General features: G+C 52.2%; 3 protein-coding genes across 9 annotated transcripts in view; all 3 read right to left on the reverse strand.

Annotated features, from left to right (window-relative positions):
• The window catches only part of UBE2F (ubiquitin conjugating enzyme E2 F (putative)), a 55,460-nt gene extending 53,219 nt beyond the window's left edge, over nucleotides 1-2,241 (reverse strand). For both annotated transcript variants that reach the window (XM_042035308.1, XM_042035307.1), the window contains exons 1-2: nucleotides 2,088-2,241; nucleotides 250-383 (exon numbers count right to left, since the gene is read on the reverse strand). In XM_042035308.1, the coding sequence (XP_041891242.1) occupies nucleotides 250-367 (118 nt within the window). In that variant the 5' untranslated portion in view covers nucleotides 368-383; nucleotides 2,088-2,241. The remainder of the gene's footprint in view (nucleotides 1-249; nucleotides 384-2,087) is intronic.
• Nucleotides 2,242-4,099: 1,858 nt separating this feature from the next.
• LOC121668029 (interferon lambda-3-like) lies at nucleotides 4,100-5,821 on the reverse strand. 2 transcript variants are annotated; one of them, XM_042035412.1, is made up of 5 exons: nucleotides 5,394-5,821; nucleotides 5,064-5,126; nucleotides 4,781-4,924; nucleotides 4,608-4,679; nucleotides 4,100-4,498 (listed from the first exon to the last, which is right to left on the reverse strand). In XM_042035412.1, exons 1-5 carry the CDS (start codon nucleotides 5,553-5,555, stop codon nucleotides 4,388-4,390), a joined length of 552 nt encoding a protein of 183 aa, XP_041891346.1. In that variant the 5' UTR covers nucleotides 5,556-5,821; the 3' UTR covers nucleotides 4,100-4,387. The 2 variants fall into 2 exon arrangements, with proteins under 2 accessions (XP_041891346.1, XP_041891345.1); XM_042035411.1 differs by having other exon boundaries at nucleotides 4,100-4,679.
• Nucleotides 5,822-7,956: 2,135 nt separating this feature from the next.
• On the reverse strand, nucleotides 7,957-15,566 carry LOC121668028 (putative methyltransferase DDB_G0268948). Of its 5 annotated transcripts, none has more exons than XM_042035408.1 (8): nucleotides 15,219-15,240; nucleotides 14,208-14,336; nucleotides 13,779-13,939; nucleotides 12,648-12,861; nucleotides 11,935-12,035; nucleotides 11,672-11,809; nucleotides 11,015-11,151; nucleotides 7,957-9,104 (listed from the first exon to the last, which is right to left on the reverse strand). In XM_042035408.1, exons 1-7 carry the CDS (start codon nucleotides 15,222-15,224, stop codon nucleotides 11,061-11,063), a joined length of 840 nt encoding a protein of 279 aa, XP_041891342.1. In that variant the 5' UTR covers nucleotides 15,225-15,240; the 3' UTR covers nucleotides 7,957-9,104; nucleotides 11,015-11,060. The 5 variants fall into 5 exon arrangements, with proteins under 5 accessions (XP_041891342.1, XP_041891341.1, XP_041891344.1 ...); XM_042035407.1 differs by lacking the exon at nucleotides 7,957-9,104 and adding an exon at nucleotides 10,731-10,896; XM_042035410.1 differs by lacking the exons at nucleotides 7,957-9,104; nucleotides 15,219-15,240 and adding an exon at nucleotides 15,369-15,566 and having other exon boundaries at nucleotides 10,731-11,151.
• Between the last annotated feature and the right edge of the window lie 3,031 nt (nucleotides 15,567-18,597).

Here is an 18,597-nt window from a genome sequence, read left to right on the forward strand (position 1 = left end):
GATGGACTGATTTTCAGCAGAGTAAGGAGGACACTTGCTTTGATTTTCATTATTCAATAAAAGTAAGTGTCCTATAGGCAACAAGCCGCTGGAGATGAGATGTAGGTCAATACACTACACTAGTAATCCCAAGCAAAGTCACAAGCCATTTGAAGAACTCTTGTGGGAATTTATATGCAATTTAGTGCTGTTTACTGGCAACATACCCCAACCCAGTAAATCCCAAAATATTTCAATATATTCCTTCACCTTTAACGAGTAACTTATCCCGGACAGACACTCTCCGAGTGGAGTCAGACGCTGGGTTGGATGCACGGGGGCCTCTGACACCATCATCCCGCTTCAGCTTGCTTGCCAGAGTTAGCATTACTGCTGCTTCCCACCTGGAACACAACGCGACAGCACGGACAGTCACCAAAAGCCCCCGGCGAGGGGGGAGGAGCAAAACAAGTCACGGTTTGTTTGTTGAACAAGGAGTGAAGTACCATCATCAACACAGAACTGCTGCACACGGGTAACAGGGCTGTGACTGAAGGTGAGGAATGAGCTTGTTTGAGCAGTGAATACTGAGGGAGTTTCAGTGCATTATGCCAAGAGGAAATTCAGTTTTCTGGAGAAAGGTCAAGCTGACAACATTCACAGCCGCCTCTTGGCTGGCCAAAAGAAAAAAAATAAATAAAAAGGAGAAAAGGGAGGGATTACTGGAACAACTCTCAAACACTAGGAAGTGAGCTTTGGGACAGCTCCCATGGCACAGGAGACTGAAGCTGCGAACAGTGCAATTATCTACACAGCTGCACAGCGAGAACTCCTCACAGGGCAAAAACCCTACACACAGAGGCTGAAATGGAAAGACATTTTTGCTGTGCCAGCCATCCACTCTAGAAGATAACTGCACAGATAAATTAATTACAGTAAAAGGTGGTCAGAATGCCAAAGTCATGAAGCCAAAACATCCAGTCTGCCATAGCTTAATACGTTTTGACACTACTCCCAGTTGAAGGCAACTCCTCCTTCTCTAACATTGCCTAAAACCAACACAATGCTGACAAAATCCAAACCCTTCAGGCCCCCAGCCACTAAAATGGTAGGAGAAATGATTATTCTTTTAGTCATATGAATTAATTCAACCAAATAAAGGGGGGGGAAAATGCAAAAAGCCAGGGTATAATCTTTACTTGGAAGTTGAGAAGAACTTAACAGAAAAGTGAGCAACAAAGAAAGGAAAACATTTATTTCACAAGAGTCCCTAACAGTAGGAAACTCTGGTGAGATTTACAACAAGGTCAAGCTCCCTGAAGCTGGCAGGTAATGCGTGTGTCAGCTTCAAGATGTATGTTTAAACACAAAAGTAAAGTTCAGGGTAAATGTAAAATCCAGCTCGCTCAACTGAAACAAACCGTAGGTTTTATCCCAGAGAAAGAAAGAATAAGCAGAACAAAACAGTCCGTTTTTCCCTGGAGAAGGAAAAAACGACAGCTGCTTTAAAAAAAAAAAAAAAAAAAGGAAGAGGGGAGTAGGGGGTCTGAAAAGTAATGAACGCGGCCATAAATGCAAAAAAAAAATAAAAAGAGAAAGAAAAAAAACCCCTGTAAACCGCACACCAGCTCTCCCGTCAAGAAAAGCCCCACCTTTTAGGTGCTCATTCTAAATAAATTCAACTTCGGTGGGCACTAAATGCCTAGACACCTTTACAGCTTATCCTAAAAAACCAGGAAACCCAAGACAAGCGTGACCAGCCTGGAAAAGAAATTATAGGCTTCGGCTATACCCCAAACTCTAATGGAACACAGCAAGAAAGCACTCACAAATCGCAGGTAAAGCTTTATCAGAGAGACAGAGAAGCAAGGGAGAGGTGCTGCGCTTATTTCTACGGAAGGGAGCAAGAGTCCCGGAATTCTCCCGCTCCTCCGGGAGGCGAGATAGCGGGGGCCAGAGAAGCCCCTCTGCAAGGCAAGGGGATCGCGGGGAAGTGGGGCCGGGGACCCCACCGGGAGCCGAGGCCTGGCGGGTCGGCAGATGTGGAGACACCGGGAGCGGCCAGGCCCGGGCCGGGGACTGAGGGAAGGGAGCCAGTCCGGACGTACCTGAGCGGGGCGTCAGGGCCCGGCTGCCGCGGCCAACACCATCCCCGGAGCCGGCCCGGGGGGAGCGGCGGTGGCGGCTCCTCCTTCCTCCTCCTTCCTTCTCCTTCCTCCTCTTCCTCCTCCCTCAGCGGGGATCTCGCGAGAGTCCAGGCGGGGCCGGGAAGTGTCCCCGCTGGGCTCTCGCGAGAGTTTGGCGCGGTGGCGGGGAGGGCGTTTGCCGCCGGGAGGGCGGCGCCATGTTGGGGCTGGCCCTGAGGGGCCCCCCTCAGGCAACGCCGCCATATTGGGGCGCTCCGTCAGCAGCAGCGGGGTCTTGCAGAGCCTGAGGGAAATTGATGTCGTTTGAGTCATCTGTCCCCAGGCCTAATTTTCGCACCTTTTGTAAACGGAATCGCAGAATCATTAAGGTTAGGAAAGACCTCTGAGATCACCGAGTCCAACCTTTGCCGGATTTCCAACGTGTCAACCAGACTACGGCACCGAGTGCCGCATCCAGCCGTTCCTTAAACACCTTCGGGGATGGTGAGCCCACTACATTCCTGGCCAGCCATTCCCAATAAATTCCATTCTTTTACTGTCTCCTGACACTGCTATGGAAATGGGGGTGATTCAGCTGCAATATAAATTACGCTTGAGTCTATGGCAAATAGCAATACACCAAGAGGGAGGCAAAAAAACAATTGCCAGGGTGGTTTCAGCTTAACCAGGCTGCAGCGTTTGCCTAGTGCCTGCTTAAATTAATCAACTATTTCGTACATTCCAGCAGCAGATGAGTGGAGGACTAGTGAATCAGACAGAATAGTCAATATTAATAATCAATATGTCACTAATATCAATATGCAATAGTCAATCAGATGAAATAATTAGTCAGTCATATGGAAGCACAAGTCCATCAGATGGAATCTCTGTAAAAAATGATTGTGTGTGCGTTTAGTAGTGGAGGGTGAATACTGAGGTGTCATAACTAGACTAACCAAAAACTTCAGAAATTTTCACAATTATGTAGTATCAGCCCTCCCATCCGTAAAATAGGTGCATAAACTTAAGTTCTTCCATTTGGTAGCTTCCACTAAATAAGGGGACCGAAACTTAGCCATTAGAGCAGCATTCAGGTTAGAAGGTGTGATAAGGCAAAGCTGGAGACCTGACACAAGGGAAGTTTGGCAGACAGCTACTGAAATACTCACTGCATCCTAAGCATTCACTGCAGTGATCCCACTACCCCTTCCCCAAAAAGAAATTGGAATTTAGCTTACTGGAATCTAGTTAAACCAGCACGGAACTGCTGCTTAGAGCCTTTTTGTCCCTCCTCAGGCTTTTCTCTCCAGATCCATGTATTGCTTGGATAACACAGCACAGCAGGTTTGGACAGAAATGTTCTGAAAACAAGCTCCCCCCACAGATGTTGGCTGTACACAGGTTCCAGAGGGGGATTTCTTGCAAGCCTTCGAAAGCGATGGGTGAAACTGGGAGCAGGGCCAGGAGGTGGGGTCCCAGAGCAGGCAGTGATGGCATCTGCCCGTTCCTGGGAGCCCAAAGTCACAGAGGCAAAGCGTTCCTGCAGCCTGGTTTTTTGAGAGATGAGCTGCGCCTCCTAACCAAACCCCGGCATCCATCGGGAATTCCAAACACGCCTCCGCGGGTTTCCCTGCCCTTGGGCGATACTCGCCCAAGGGCGTTTCCCTCTGGACGGGTTTTCATTGCCTCGGCTGCTGCTCCTGACATTAGATGGCAGCACATGGGTAGCACCTGGGGCATAGCCAAGCGACAGAATCTATTAAAGCCCTCCAAAAAACCCAACATCCAGGCTTTTTCTCCTCTCCCCAGATTAAACGCAATGAGGTTCCTTTCGGGCAATGTCCTTGGCAAGGATGTGCAGGCGATACCTGTGCTGTGGTATTGCAGAAAGGCATAGTAAAAACATGTGATGGCAGCTTACCTGCTTACGGTAGCTACTTTAGTTTTCACACTAAATAGCACGTAAGAAAATAGTTTACACAGGCAAGTATGCATAATATAGTCTTTAATAAATAGCAGGTAAAAAAATAGATTTCCTTAAAAACATTTTGAGAACCAGAAAAGCAAAGGCATCCTATAAATACGCATTTTCACGTTTTTTCAGGAAGGGCATTACTTTGCCTTCTCCCGAGCCAATAATTTAAAAGACTAAGAAAAATAATAAAAAAAAAAGTTTCCGGAGTTCGCGTAAGTGAGGAAAAGGGTTCAATAGGAGGTACAGCGCAGGCGTTTCTCCCGGCCCTCCCGTGGGGGCGGTGCCGTGGGCTGGCATTCAGGGCACTTCAGCACTTGTCCTGGAGGGCCGCGCACCGCAGGTTGTCCAGCACTTGTAGGGCGTGCAGGATGGTGGTGGCCCTCAGGCAGGCCGTGCTCTCGGTGCTCTCGGTGCTGTCCTGCGGCGGGGAGAAAGGGCGGCTCAGCACTGAAGTGGGGCTGCAGCGGGCCCCGCAGCCGTGCGCTCGCTGACACGCCGGGAGCCGTCACCCCGCTGGCCTGACTTACCGCCCGCATGGCCGCTTGCAGCTTGTGCAGCCAGTGCCTCAGTCTGCCCGAGGGCTGATGCGAAGGATCCACCTGCAAGGAGAGCGGCTGTCTAAGGAGCAGCCCCGCGGCGCGGCCGCCAGCACCGGCGCCGCTGAGCTGGCCCGGGGCAGGGCTTTGGGGGAGGCACTCACACAGCCCCGCACATCCTCCCGCGCCTGGGTGAAGAAGTCCAGGGGCCGCCGGCGCACCTCGGCGAAGCTGGGCACAGCGGGGAGCTCCAGCATGGCGGTGGTGAGGTTCAGCTCAGCCGCCACCAGCACCACTCGGTCGGACATCTGTGGGCGGGAGTGTCCTGGTTAGGGACCCGAAGCACCAGGGCTGGCAGATGGGGGTCTCGAGGACCTGCCCGGGGGTTCAGGGGACCGGCTGACAGGAGAGGTGTGCCCCCTTCTTACAGCATCACTTCACACGTACCGGCAGGTCTACTGCATTCCATTTCCGGTGGAAGAGCCTGGTGTTGCATTTGTGGTTGTTCACCTGCAGGCATAAACCAAGGAAGAGACTGAAAAACTCGCATCGTGACTTCTGGCAATGTTGTACAACCCTGGCCAGCTTTGACGAGTTTGAAACCAGGACAAAATTTGGCCCAGCATCCTTCATGTCCCCAGACACCCTTGGAAAACATCTTACTCATCCCCAAACTGCTGCAGAAAACATGCACCTTGTCACTCAGGTCTTGAATTCAGCATCCCCTCTCCCTTGCCCCCCACCACCCCACTGTCCCCTGTTGCCAGCAGTACTCACAAACTCTTTTCTCATCTTGTCCACAGCCTTCTGTTCCTCGGGTGCAATGTTCTGGTACTTGGACAGCCTGCAGCCCTTCCTCAGGGTGTCATGGGGAAAGGCAGCCCCCAGGCTGACCCCCAGCACCAGCACGAGCAGTGGGGTGAGGCTGAGGCACAACATTTTGTCAAGGAGAGCTTGACAGTCAGCGATGGATTACGATGGGTGAGGAGGCTGCGGTGCCAGATGCCAGAGAGGATGAACTGGAGGACTCCAGGCAGGATTCGCTAAATTTCTGATGCAGAGGTGCCTGACAGGTGCCACGAGTGGCTTGTTCAGACGTGGAGCTGCTTCACCTTGCTCACTGTGGCTGCCTTGCTGCTCCATCTCCAGCTTTTTATTCCTGCCTGGTGCTTTCATATTCATAGGAAAACCCAGCGCTGGTAGAGCTGGAAACAAGAAAATGAAAGTGGTGGAGGGAATCTCCGCTCTGTTACCTGCACTGCTGCCTCCAGCCCTGCTGCCTGCTCCGCCTCCGCCTGGGATGCTGGGGGATGCTCGGGCTGCTTCCAGCACACACACCCTGCGAGGGGGCTGGGGGGGACGCTGCTGTCAGGCTGAGTGGCTGACAAATGGGGGGGGACACCAGCATGACCCAGCCCCACCCCACGCTGAAAGCTGCAGGAGACACCTGGGGACAGCAGGTTCCGGGGGGACAGGAGGGCTTTAGTGCCTCCTGAGCGGCAGCAGGAGTTCATGCCTCAGTTTCCCCGTGGGAAAGGCCATGTTGGGGAGGGGGCACTGCACAGTCCAGGCTGCAGGCATGAGCTTTATGTCTGTGTTATCCTGAGGAACTAGGCTCACCACCAAAGCAGGGAAAAAGGTGAAAGCAGAAGCACTTCCACCTGAAGTTTTCCTGGTGGGACACACAGTTGTGGAGGGAGATGTGGATGAGCAAGGCTGCCACCCTACAAGCCGCTGGAGCTGGCTGGGGTTTCCTCCCTGTTTAGCCTGGAGACACAGACAGGGTGTATTGACATCCCTCTGCTGACAGAATGGTTTGGCACACTGTCCTTCCCTCAAAGGAACCTCCTGTGGTGGCTGCTGTGCTTTTAGTCTCACGCATTCATCAAGCATTAAATATAAAAGATTAGGGCAATACCTGGATCTAAGAAGCAAAGACAGTAAGAAAGTAACAGGCATAAGTGCACTTTGCAGGGCCTTGCACAGTGGCCACAGAACACTCCAGGAGGAACCAATTTTTAATATTCATATTTGGAACTAAGGGGCGGATTTGAAAGAGTCCAAGAAAAGCAGAAAAGTTCTTGTGTAAGCATGTGTAAAGGTACACCTGCGGGTGAGCAGAGTGGCATGGATGTGGTCATGGAGGTGGGCTGGGACCTCTTGACATCATCCAATCCAACCCTTGCTCTGGCAGGATCAGCTGGCACAGGTTGCCCAGGACGGTGACCAATTCTGAGTACCTCCAAGGATGGAGTGGACACTTCATGACCTCTCTGTTTTTCTTGTGTTCAGATGGACTTCCCCTGGTTCAGCTTGTGCTGTGCTGTCATTAAGCACCACCAAGAGCCCCCAAGGCTCCTCTCTCAGCCTTTCCTCATACCAGAGATGTTCCTGTCCCTCATCTTCATGAACTTGACTGGACTCCTTCCAGTCCCTGCCACATCTCTTTCCCACTGAGGAGGCCAAAATTGGACCTAGCACTTCAGGGGTGGCCTCACCAATGCTGAGAAGAGGGGAGGAAGCACCTTCCTCAGCCTTCTGGAAACACTCCCCCCAGTGCAGCCCTGGATACTATTCACCTTCTTTCCCACCAGGATACCTTCCTGGTTCATGTTTAACCTGGTGCCCACCAGAACCCCCAGGTCCTTTTCTGCCGTGCTTGTTTCTATCCGGGCAGCCCCAGCATGTCCCGGTGCATGGGGCTGTTCCTCCTCAGGTGCGGGACTTTGCCCTTCCCCTTGCTGAGCTTCTGAGGTTCCCATCAGCCCATTTCTCCAGCTTGTTGAGGTTCCTGTGGACAGCAGCACCATGACACAGCTGGGTCATCCACTTCTCCCAGTTTGGTGTCACCACTGAACTTGGTACAGAGAGAGTCCCCTGTGCCTCATCATCCAGATCATTAATGAAGAGGTCGAATAGGACTAGCTGTTGACTCACAGGGTCCATCCAGCCCTTCCTGAGCCCTTCCCCTACTCCAGCAGCATCCCAGAGGGCTCAGGTCTTTCCTGGAAAACCATGGTGGAGATGAAAATGAGAGTGGGTTCATTCCACTTTGTCCAAAGCACAGACACAGCTTGGAGAAGAGCCAGGACAGCAAAATGTGGTGCTAAAGCCCCAGAGTGTGGTGGGCGTTAGGTTTTCAAGTCATGGTGTGGCCACTGGACCAGGCTGCCACCCAGGCAGTCATGCCAGCCTCCCTCACAGCAGCAGGTTAGGTGAGGTCAGTAATTAAAAGCCTGAGCCTGGCGTGTGCTGGGGTCCCTTGTCCGCCCTCTTGGTGAACAGAACAAGGGCTCTGTCTTTCCTTTCCCTCCCACTGAAGAAACTCACAGAAGATTAATTTTTATTCAACACAACAAAGTTCATGTTCAATTTAATTGTGAAATACAAGTCCAAACCAGCATAAATAACTCCACTTCTGTCATCCCAACAGGCACAGCTCAGTTGGAATAGAGGGCACCTTAGCAGAAAATCCCAACAGATGTAAAATAAACGTGGCCCCCAGTGAAAGAGGGGTGATCCACCACCACCCACTGTCCCACACCCCCAATCCCTGCCGAGACACTTTCGGGCCACCCGCCGGGTCACCGAGCAGCACCACATCCTCATGGGACAGCTTTGGCTCCTGTTTCCCATCACTGTGGCTTTTGTCTCCCAGGTGTCATTTCTGTTTGGAGAAGTAAAGTGAAACCTCATCTCTTCACACATGCAAAAGGAAATTCAGAGGCACCAAAGAAAAGCAAAAGCTGCGGGGTGAAGCCGGGCCGTGAGCGCAGCCCCCAGCACTCATGGCGGCTGGGATGGAGGGATGAGGATCTCTCCTAGGGGCCTTGCTCAGGTATTTGTGCCACACCCAGCCATAGCCGAGCCCCCAGGTGCCTGGGATGGGGTCCTGCCATCGCGGGCTTTGGCGCACGCCTTGCACAGCGATGTCACGCTCCACCATAGCCCAGCCAGCAAAGCATGGCTGCATTCGCCGCAGCTCCTCCAAACCGTGCCAGTGCCAGCTCCCACCCTGGCAGCGGAGAGTTCCCCAAAGCCAGCACAGGCTGGGGACATCCCACTGTGCCCAGCAGAGTCTGCAGGGCACTGGGGACCCACAGTCGTTCCAGTCCCAGCTGCCAATGGTGCTGTGCCCCGAGAGCAGCTCAGATGGCGATGATGGAGCACCTTCCTCAGGTTCACCCAGCCTGAAGGCTGGAGCCACTCGAGCTTGCTTGGAGCAAGAAATTCCAGGTGTGTGGGAATTCCAGGTGTGTGGGATTTCCAGGTGCGAGAACAAAAGTGAAACCTGACTGTGGATGGGGCTGGCATCAGCACTGGGTGAGGCAATCGCTCTGTGGTGACTCATTGGCTCCTTCGTGTCACAAGCGTGGGAAAGCCGTTCACCACAAGCCAAGCCACTGGAGTGAGTAAGGATGAGCCCAGATGGCTCCTGACCCCAGTGGGCCCGTCTGGGAGGAAGTGACTCCTGCTAAACTGACTACTCTGGGTAAAGAAGACAGAAAGAACAGAAAGTGTGCCCCAAAACAGCCAGCTTTAAAAATAAAACCTCCAGGTGACATGTGGGAGTCCTGCCCATGGCCCAATGGTGCTGGGACAGGGGACATCAGGTGGGCTCTGCTCATCAGTCATCACTGGACCTGTCCCTGCCAGCCCAGGATGCCAGTGCCACCAAGGTCCCCCAGCCCCACTCCATCCCCCAGAACCCTTCAGCACCGCCCAGCATGCGTGAGCTGCAGCAGCCACCTCGAGGGCTCTGCTGCAACACCGTGCACGGTGGTGATGCAATCCCTGGCATTACCTCATGGCCGGGCACCCACTGCACCATTCCGGTGCAGGGAGGGGAAGACTTTTAATTTAAATTACAGACGTAATTAGCAAGCAGATTCAAACTCGTTTTAAACTTAAAGTGAGGAAAAAACACAAACACTTCTTCCCCAGAGCCTTTTTGCCAGCACTGTAGAGACACAGGATGTCTCCTCTTGGGGGACCCCTCCCTACCCTGGAATGTCTGTGGGGGATGCACCTCACGGGGACCAGCCCTGCCAGCAGAGCTGGGGCTTCCCCGGCCCAGGCAGCCAGACAGGCCCTCGGCATCACAGCAGTGGTGTCACCCCGTGCTGTCCCGGGCAGGAGAGACCCCTCACTCTCACCCACCAAGGAAGGCCTGATGGCTGCTGCTGGCTCATACCCCACCTGCACCTGGAGCAGCCCCTCAGCCAGTGACAGCAGGGCTTGATCCAGTATTGCTGCTCCAGCAGACGGCCATGGACAGAGAGATCAGCCTCCCAGCCATGATGGGCTTCCCATGCCATAGATGTCCTCCCGAGACCCCATCACCCTCCTGGGGGACACAGTAGGGGCAAAGCCTTTGCTCCCCACCCTGGGAAGCTGAGGGGAGCTCAGTCAGGACCCTGAGAGCCCAGGACCTCAGCAGAAGTACCTCCAGCCCCCTTCAGGTGCACTCTCTTGGGCAGGGAAGAGAGATGGCACTTTGCCTTTCTTAAGAATGCACTGACGTAGAACAGAGTGAGGGCACAGCCCTTCCCATGGTTTCAGGGAAGCTTTCTTGCCAAGGACAGGAATTACAGGAAAGGGAAAGATCCATGCAATGGCTGGGCCTGGACCTGAAATAGCCAGAAAGCAAACATGAGGTGACCTGTGCCAGGGTGTGCCCAGCCCCCTTGCCCCTCCCCAACATGCAGCCTCTAATCTTCCCTTTGCAGCATGGGTGGGTGATAGGGGCACAAACCTGCTCTCCTTCAGCAGTGATCCCATAAAGGCTCCTGAGCTGTGCTGAGGGGCATCACTAGGGCCAAGGCAGTCCTGGGGCAGGTAAGGTGCTGATACACCTACACCAGCCAGCAAGGCACCAGGGATGGGGGCACATTGTGGGTGAGAACAGCCCCTTTCCAGGGCAGCCTTCAAAGACAGTGCCCAGGTCCTCACTCAGGGGCAGGGAAAGGGGTCAATGGCCCTTCCTACCCAGAACCCACCTTCCCCATGGAGCAGAAGGGCACTAAGGGCATCAGGACAGCCAATGTAGCACAGTTCTTTCCAGCCCAGTGGGCGCTCCACAGCCTCTTTGTAAAACAGGAGCCACAGGCAACATTTTCTCAGCTTGATTTTTAATTGTTATTAATGGTGTAAGAAATGCAGTGAGCTTCTCAGCTGTGAATCTCTTCCCCATATTATCAGACCAGCAGTCCAAAACAGGACCCTTCCAGTGCCAAGAGAGCAGCACTGGGCAGACTGCAGGACCAAGGTGGACAGGAACCTGAGGGGCATAAAATCCCATCTGCTTTCCACAGACCAAAATTTCAATCACCAAAATCAGCACCAACCTTCCCAAGGAATACGAGCGGTTACAAGCAGGGTTTTAGGAGATAGCCCACCTTCTCCCTCCATTGTAGCACCACATCAGGAGAAGAGTTTACTCTCTCAGCACCCCTTGCACCCCAGCACACAGACATGCCTCACCCAGAACTCCACTGGGGTCTCACGAGAAGAAACTCCCATTGTCTCCAGCATCCTGAAAGGAGAAGCAGAGGAAGGGTCTCACCCTGCCCAGACAGCTCCCACCTGAGCAACACCCACAACCACAGACAGGTCTTTTCCAACCACAGCACAGAGGTGGGGATGGCAAATGTTTCCAACTGCTGCACAAGGGTTGTTCTGGTCAGTGAATAAGTGAGCTGGATGCCTCCCCTTCCCAGCAGGCCCTTGTTGGGGCTGAAACAGATGGGTGAAGATGCAACCACCAGTATTTTTCATGCCCTTTGCTAGCTGAAGCAAGGTAAAGCAACTCAAGATAGTCTCATGTCAGAGGTTTCCTGGATTCATCAGTGCAAGCACATCCTACAGCTACATAGACTTAAAATTTAAGGATCTGCTGTTTAACCCCTGACAAGTATCCACCCCGGGGGAAAGGAGGGAGCACATCCCTGCACACTCACTTGCAGCTTTGAAGGGGCCTGCACAGCCTCCCTCTGCAGGCACTGTATAGGACAGGTCCTCTAGATCCTGCTTGTTTTCCCAAGCGGTTTCCTCACCTCTTTTCAGTCTCTTGGAGGAGGGACGTTGCAGCTTTAGGGTCATTCTTCATAAAGGTTTGATATGGAGAAGCAGACTCCATGTAACCAACCACACCCTCAACAGTCATGGGAATTTGGTCATAGATATCAGTGATTCTACAAGAGACACGGGGAAGAAAGGAGCATTTGCAAGTTGAATCTCAAAGGCAGGGGAGCACGGACAACAGGTTGACATAGTGGTGAATAAAGTATCTGGCACCATCAGAGGTGGTTCTGCTCACCTCTTCTTGTCTGGGAATGGCAGGGCCTCGAAGATCTCTTTGTAGTCTTCCAAGACATATTTTAGTCTATTATGTGCGTATTTTAAAATCGTGTCCCAGCACTGTAAAGACAGTGTATTAAAAACAAACACAAAACCACGTGAAGTTCTCAACTGCCACTTAACTCAGGTTTGGGCCTACATCTGATACATTCATATGTGTCCTTTTTTTAAAAACTACTTGTTGCATTAAAATACACCAACATCTTACAATACATCTTGCTTAGTGTCAAGAATTCAAGGATCCCATTATAGAAATAAGGGTCCTGTCCTCCCTACACAGCTCTTACTCCCTTTGTCACAAAACACCCTTTGTCACAAAAGATTACTAAAAAAAAAGACCTCTTCCCAACAGTTTCTACTTCCCATTCTTTTCACTGTGATCAGGGCAACAGGAAAAGTCTCTTGGACAATACCAGCCCCCAAATCTGCTCTGGCACCCTTCTCACCCCCACCAGAGTCTGCCCTGTCAGTCCTCATTGGTCTCTCCTCATGATCCAGCCAGCCCTGTGTGGGAACCTCTAAATCCTGCCTCAGCCTTATCCCTGCATTTACTCATCCTTCTTCCCCATCCTGCATTAGGATTCGTCTTGCCATACCCCCTCAGTCCCACTGCTTTTCTCTCTGCATCCAAGTGCTACACATCTCCCCCATCCTGAGGTTTTCCCAGCTCACCTCCCTGAAGACTTTGGTGAGCTTTTCGGAGCAGTCTCCATAGCGCAGGCTCATGTCCACAGTGTAGGTGCTGAGGGCCACGCAGCCGCCCGGCTTCACCACCCGCTCGGCCTCCCTCATGAACTTGGCAATATCAAACCAGTGCGCGGCCGTGAATGAAGTCAGGACATCCACGGAGGCATCCTGGAACGGCAGCTCCTCTGCAGGGCACACACTGCAAGGAGCAAGGGAAAAAGCCACGTGCGATATGGTGTAGGAACCCAGAGTGCCAAGAATATTTCTCTGCCTGTTTTGAAGGGTTTTTACCCCCCTGAACAACACTGTTTTGACCTCCAACCTTGGAAAAAAATGCCTACAATCAGACAAGAACTAAAAAATACAGTGGTGTGAATTAGGTGATAGACTACTGTGTAAGATTGTCACAGGCTGAAAAATTTAGAGGTTTTGGGCTTCTCTTTGTAGCAAATAGATAAGAGCAAAAAACATCAAAATGGAGGATTGTCGTTGTTCTCCAAACCTTCTTCTTCTTTTACTACTCCATATTCTACAGTAAAAGTAATCTGGGATGATTGGACACAGAATTCCACAGTTCCTGGCCATGTTACTGAATAATTGGTAGAAAAGTAAAAATAATATAAGGTTTTAGTAACCATTGGTTAAATTATCTTTAAAAGGCTGTGTAAATCTTGATAATCGGACTTCTCTCCTGCTTTCTGTGCTCTGTGTTGAACCTGGGTCACGCTGGTGGCTCTGTTTCTCTGATAAGACTTAATAAACAACTATCTGGCAGCTCTAAAACACCAGGAAAAGTCTCAGTTTATCTTTTGGATCTCCTTGCAAGGACTTCAAAAATATTCTCTCCCATCAGGAGGGATTTGATTTACAGCACGGTTCAGGGTGAATATGGGAATTACAGAGTAGGACATGAAGTCAGGGAGTATTTTTTTGATGGTTTGGGATGCAAGACCATGGCTGCTGGAAGTCTAGGATAATGCCTATTCACACCAGGAATTCCATCAAATGAAATCTTTGGTGCCAACTGGCTCTTGCAACAGTCCTACTCACAAACCACCATCTCCATGTGAGGACCCCAATTTTGCCTTCAGCTGAGCATGCCCTCCTGACACTCACAGGTAGGAGATGTTGGGCATGCAGGGCGTGTCCTTGGCCTCCTGGATCTGCGCTTCGCTGATGTCCGTCCCCACCACCTTCTTGAAGTGCTCCCCAAGGAAGTGAGTGCCTTGTCCAGACCCACAGCCAACATCCACCACCAGCTCTGCAGGGATCACCTTCTGCAGGGAGGAGTAGATGTGTCTCAGTGAGCAGCCACCCAGTTCCTGTTCTTTTACCCCATTCCTTCCCCAGCACCCGCTCAGGAACAGCCTTGGCATGGCAGAACCTGCAGAAAGCCTCTTCTTGGCCCCCATGTGGCCTTTGAGCCCTGCTGATTTGTCTTTCCCTGAGGCACCAACCAAGGCGACACTCCCAACTTGTAAACACTGCCACCCACAATTAAATACTCCTTGGATTTTTCCTACAGCCTGGCCATACCGCACTCACCTTTTCCTGCATGTAGGAGAGGATGGCCTGCTGCAACTCTTTGCCTGGCGCAAACCTGTATTTCTGGTAGACGACCGCATGCTGTCTGCCCTCGAACATCTGGGTGGCCATGCTTGGCTGACCTGGCACCTGGCAGGAGGCAGCAAGCCGGGGATGTCACACGACACCAAACTCCTGCCGCTTCCTTAGCCCGTGACCGCAGGCACTGAAGCCTTCAGTTCCCCGCAGGGCCCCGGGGAGGACTTTGCCCGTGAGGCTTCAGCAAGGGAGCGTGAACCTGCTCACCAAGAATCCCTCCCACAGCCCTAAGCTAATACCAGGAACAAACCAGCGGCGTCCGACAGGAAAAGCTTTCCAGGTTTTTTACACACTCCATAAGGAGTGTTTAACTCCTTTGCTTCCCCCACCCACCCGGGTGTTTTCTCAAGTAAATCACCATTGCTGGAATATCTGTGAATTTGGTGGTGACCGAGCAGCGAAGCTGAAAACTACCAGTAGAACAAGGTTTTTTTTTGTTTTAAGGAAATACGTGTTTTAGTATTAGCAACACAATCCCAACTCCACCTTGCGCTTTCTGAACCATCTGCTGTTTTTCGGCCCTTCTCGCCCAGGAGCCACTCAAAGTCTCTCGCCCCACCGAGCCCATCACCACACGTGGAGGCGAGCGGGGCCCTTCGGCCTCCGCACAGCTCAGCCCCGGGGAGCCACGGCAGCTCTCCGGGCACGGCGCTCCCCCGTCAGCCCCGGGCGCTCCCGGCGCGGAGCCCGGGCTCATCACGGCGCGCCGGAACGCTCCCGGCCGCATCCTGTTTGTGTCGGTGCCCGAGCAGGCGCCGGCCGAGGCGGCGGCAGCTCCCGGGGCTCACCGCGAGCACTGCTAGGAGGGCTCCGTGCCCCCTTTCCCGGGGAAGGACACCCGCTCGTGTGCCGGCAGCGAGCGAGGTGGGCAGAGGGCTCAAGGGCAGCGAGTTTATCGAGCACAAATACATCGGAGATCAAGGATTATTTTACCTTCATGCAGGAAAAGATGCTCAACCAGCTCAGGGCTGGAGCTCGCAGCAGGGAACAGCAGCGCTGCCAAAGCGCTGCCTGGAGGGATCCTCCCAGTGCTTTCCGTGCGCTCAGAGGACCCTTCTCCCCGCAGCCACCCCCGCTCCTTACCGTCGGCAGCACCCCCAACAGCGGCTCCCAGCACCTCCCAGTCCAGAGCTGCGGGGCCGGGACGAAGGGGAAGGCGGGGAAAAGCGAGGAACAGCCAACGCCGCCCCCCGTACCGCCCGCCTCGGCAGCGCAGCCCCGCTGCTCCCCCTGCCCAGCCGGGGCGGTGTCGGGGGGCAAAATCCAGAAGGCAAGTTCAGGAGGCTCGATCCCACCGACATCCTGGAGCCCCAGAGCCGAGCCTTGGCCTTCACACAGCTCTGTGGTTACTAATTACAGCTTTCGAAATGCCTACGGATCCTGGGAGTGCTCGGCAGCCTCCACATCTCAGGAAGCAGATGCAGAGCCCAGAAGATGCTGCAAGGTAGCAGAACAGAGTTCAAATGCTGCAGGCAGCTAAAGCTATGCTTACAGAGCTCTGTCTGTGCTGAAATCCAGCAGAAAGAGAAAATGCAGCAGGAGCCCCCAGCAACAGAACTTAAAGAGCTCAGAATGATGGTATTTCAGAACTAAGCAGTTTGCACTGATTTGGGGCAGGATTTCACCCCTCCCTCAGGAGAGTAATGTTAAATCCATGCAGCTGAGGCCAACGGAGCCGTGGTTTGCTGGAAGCACAGCCCCTTCAGTTTGTACTTTGCACAGGAGTCAAAGGTCCATGCTAATTAGCACAGACTTTAAGCCACTCCTAATTTTAAGAGAAAGCAGTGAACTTACTCAAGGACTGAAGACAGGGGCCAGCTTGAAGCAGTTTGCTAAATCAAAGCATGGGTTGGAGGTCCCGGGCTTGTGTCCCAAATGTTTCATTTGGGCCACCTGCTGCTTAACCGTGCAGGGGTGTACCTGCACCAAGAGAAAACACTATGCAATCACCAAATGCCCCTGTGTTTTCATAACCTGGCTCTTTGGGGTTTGGACACCCCCATTTTGGCTGTATTTTGCTGAGAGCATGACTGCAGGCAGGAAGGGATGGTGTCCCAGGCCTCAGTCACCTGCCCTGGTCCGAACTCGGTGGTCCCTGGGCTGCTCTCATGGGCGATGCACGGGTGATGTTTAACTGGGGATCTTCCGGCTACAGCTGACACCAAACACCTGCAGGAAAACAAAACACCAGCCAGGCATGGGCTGCAAATGGCACCAAGCCTTTCCTAAGCTCTCCCAACCTTTGGCACACTGGATTCAGCTGCCTTTGACTCCCTACTTCCCTACTCCAAGTCTATTGTCCTCCCCGAGGGACAGCTGCTCTCTGATGGCCCTGCACTATGCAGCAGTAAATTGGTTTCCTTGACCTTCGGGTTGCTGAGCCTTAGGCCAGATGTGGGTTTGAACACCAGGCACAGAGGACCAAACACTGTCCATCATCCCTCCCTGCCCACTTATTACATCCAAAGGCTTTAAGGAATGCCAAAGTGCCCTAAGGTCTTCCCGATTTGTTCCGCAAACCTTCAGGCCCCATGGATTTGAATTATATAGCAGGGTCCTGGATTAATAGACCTTCATTGGGAATGCATCTCACTCTGAAGTTTACTAAAACTGAAAAAAATAATCTATTTTAGGGGGGAAAAAAGCCAAAGGAGATGCCTGCCAGTCCTCCTGTGTCACTTGGTATTTTTCAACAAAGGGTTTCCCTGTGGATGGATTGCTTGGAACTAAAGGAAGAGGAGGCAAATGGCACCATTACCCAGCTGCATTTAATTTACAAATTTTATTATTTTAAATTTCATTTCAGCTTTGATAGACTTAGAATCTCTTTGCTGGACCACACGGGAGGGAGGATACCCAAAAGGCTGGGTGGGCTGGGGTCCCCCTCCCCATCCCCAGGATCCCCTGGAGAAGCCAGTCATATTTCTCTTACCTTATGGAAAACTTGATTTGATTTTAAGATCCCATGAAGGCTTTAGCTCTCGGGAGACTCTCCTCTGGTTATTTGTTCTCTGATGGAAAAGGAGCAAGATTTATTATCACAACGAAGAATAAAGGGATTGGGAAATAGTTGGTATTTCTTCAAGGATCTTTTTAAACCTAGAGGGCTCAGACTTTAAATTAATGAAGAACATAATTCTCTTGGCTTAAAAGCAGTGGGGTATAGATAAAGCTCCTTGTAGGGAAGAGAGCTATCCACAAATCGAGGATGTCTCAGTCGATGTGTTAGAGCTGTGCCTCAAGATCTCAGCTGAGATCAGGGCTATCCCTGGCATTTGCAATCACTGTTTGTGTCAAAAGAAAGCCCAGATGAAGAGACCTAGATGGTCAGCCGGAGAGGAGAGGGAGAAGGGAATTCCTGCAGCACTGACTATTTTGGGGAAGTGCATCCGTGCCGTGCAATTGGCGGATCCTTGCAATCGCAGCCGGCAGTGGCTGGTGATTGTCGTGCTCCAGCACACAAAAGGCTGGAGGGGAAACAAAGGGAGGCAGGGACACGCTCAAGGGCAGAGGAGGAAGCCTGCAGAGGAGAGCGCCCTTGGCTTTGCAGTCCTGCCTCGCCCCTCGGCTCATCCGGCCATAAATCCTTCCTGATGGAATGATTGATGAATAGCGCGGGCGGGAGCTGGGAACACGGAGAGCAAAGCCCAGCACTGGGGGCTTCCAGAAACAATAACAGCAAGTCCTTCTCCCACCGTTTCACCTTTTAATTAAGGAAGATGGGAAATCTGGTTGTGGGACCAGCGAATTAAATGAAATTTAGAAGTCACCTGAGAATCTGTGGCAGAGCAACCTGGCATCTCCCATTTCCCACGCAGGGGCCGGATCCACTGCTGATGAATTAACAATTCTGGAATAAAAAGAAGGAGAGAAATGTGAGCTCAAAATAATCTTATTTCACCTTTCCTTGCACGCACTCACTGGGCACGAGGATGTAGTAGCTGATATTATTATATCTGCTGGCATAAGCAAAAGGTCCGGTGGCGTCAGGAAGCTGCTGTACTAAAATTAAATAACTCTTGGGGATGTGCGTGGCCAAACCAGACTCAGAGCAATTGCTCTGGGTCTGGCTGATGCCTGATGGGCTGCTCTGAAATGCAAACAAATCTGTGGTGATTAAACAACATCCAGGACCATTTTAATTCAGCGTTTAAGCTTTTCCTTCTTGGGGTCCCAGCCAGGCATGTGATAGGAATGTAAGACAGGGAGAAAAAAAGGAGAAGGGAGTAATATTTTAGGCTCTTCTCGTCTTCCTCAAAAGGCTCTGCACCAGGAGACAGCCGAGTCCATCACCCCCTGCCCATTTCCCATT

The sequence above is a fragment of the Corvus kubaryi genome, unplaced genomic scaffold, assembly GCF_017639235.1.
Source record: "Corvus kubaryi isolate FWS band 111438036 unplaced genomic scaffold, C.kubaryi_AGA036_p1.0 37383, whole genome shotgun sequence".
Lineage (NCBI taxonomy): Eukaryota > Metazoa > Chordata > Aves > Passeriformes > Corvidae > Corvus > Corvus kubaryi.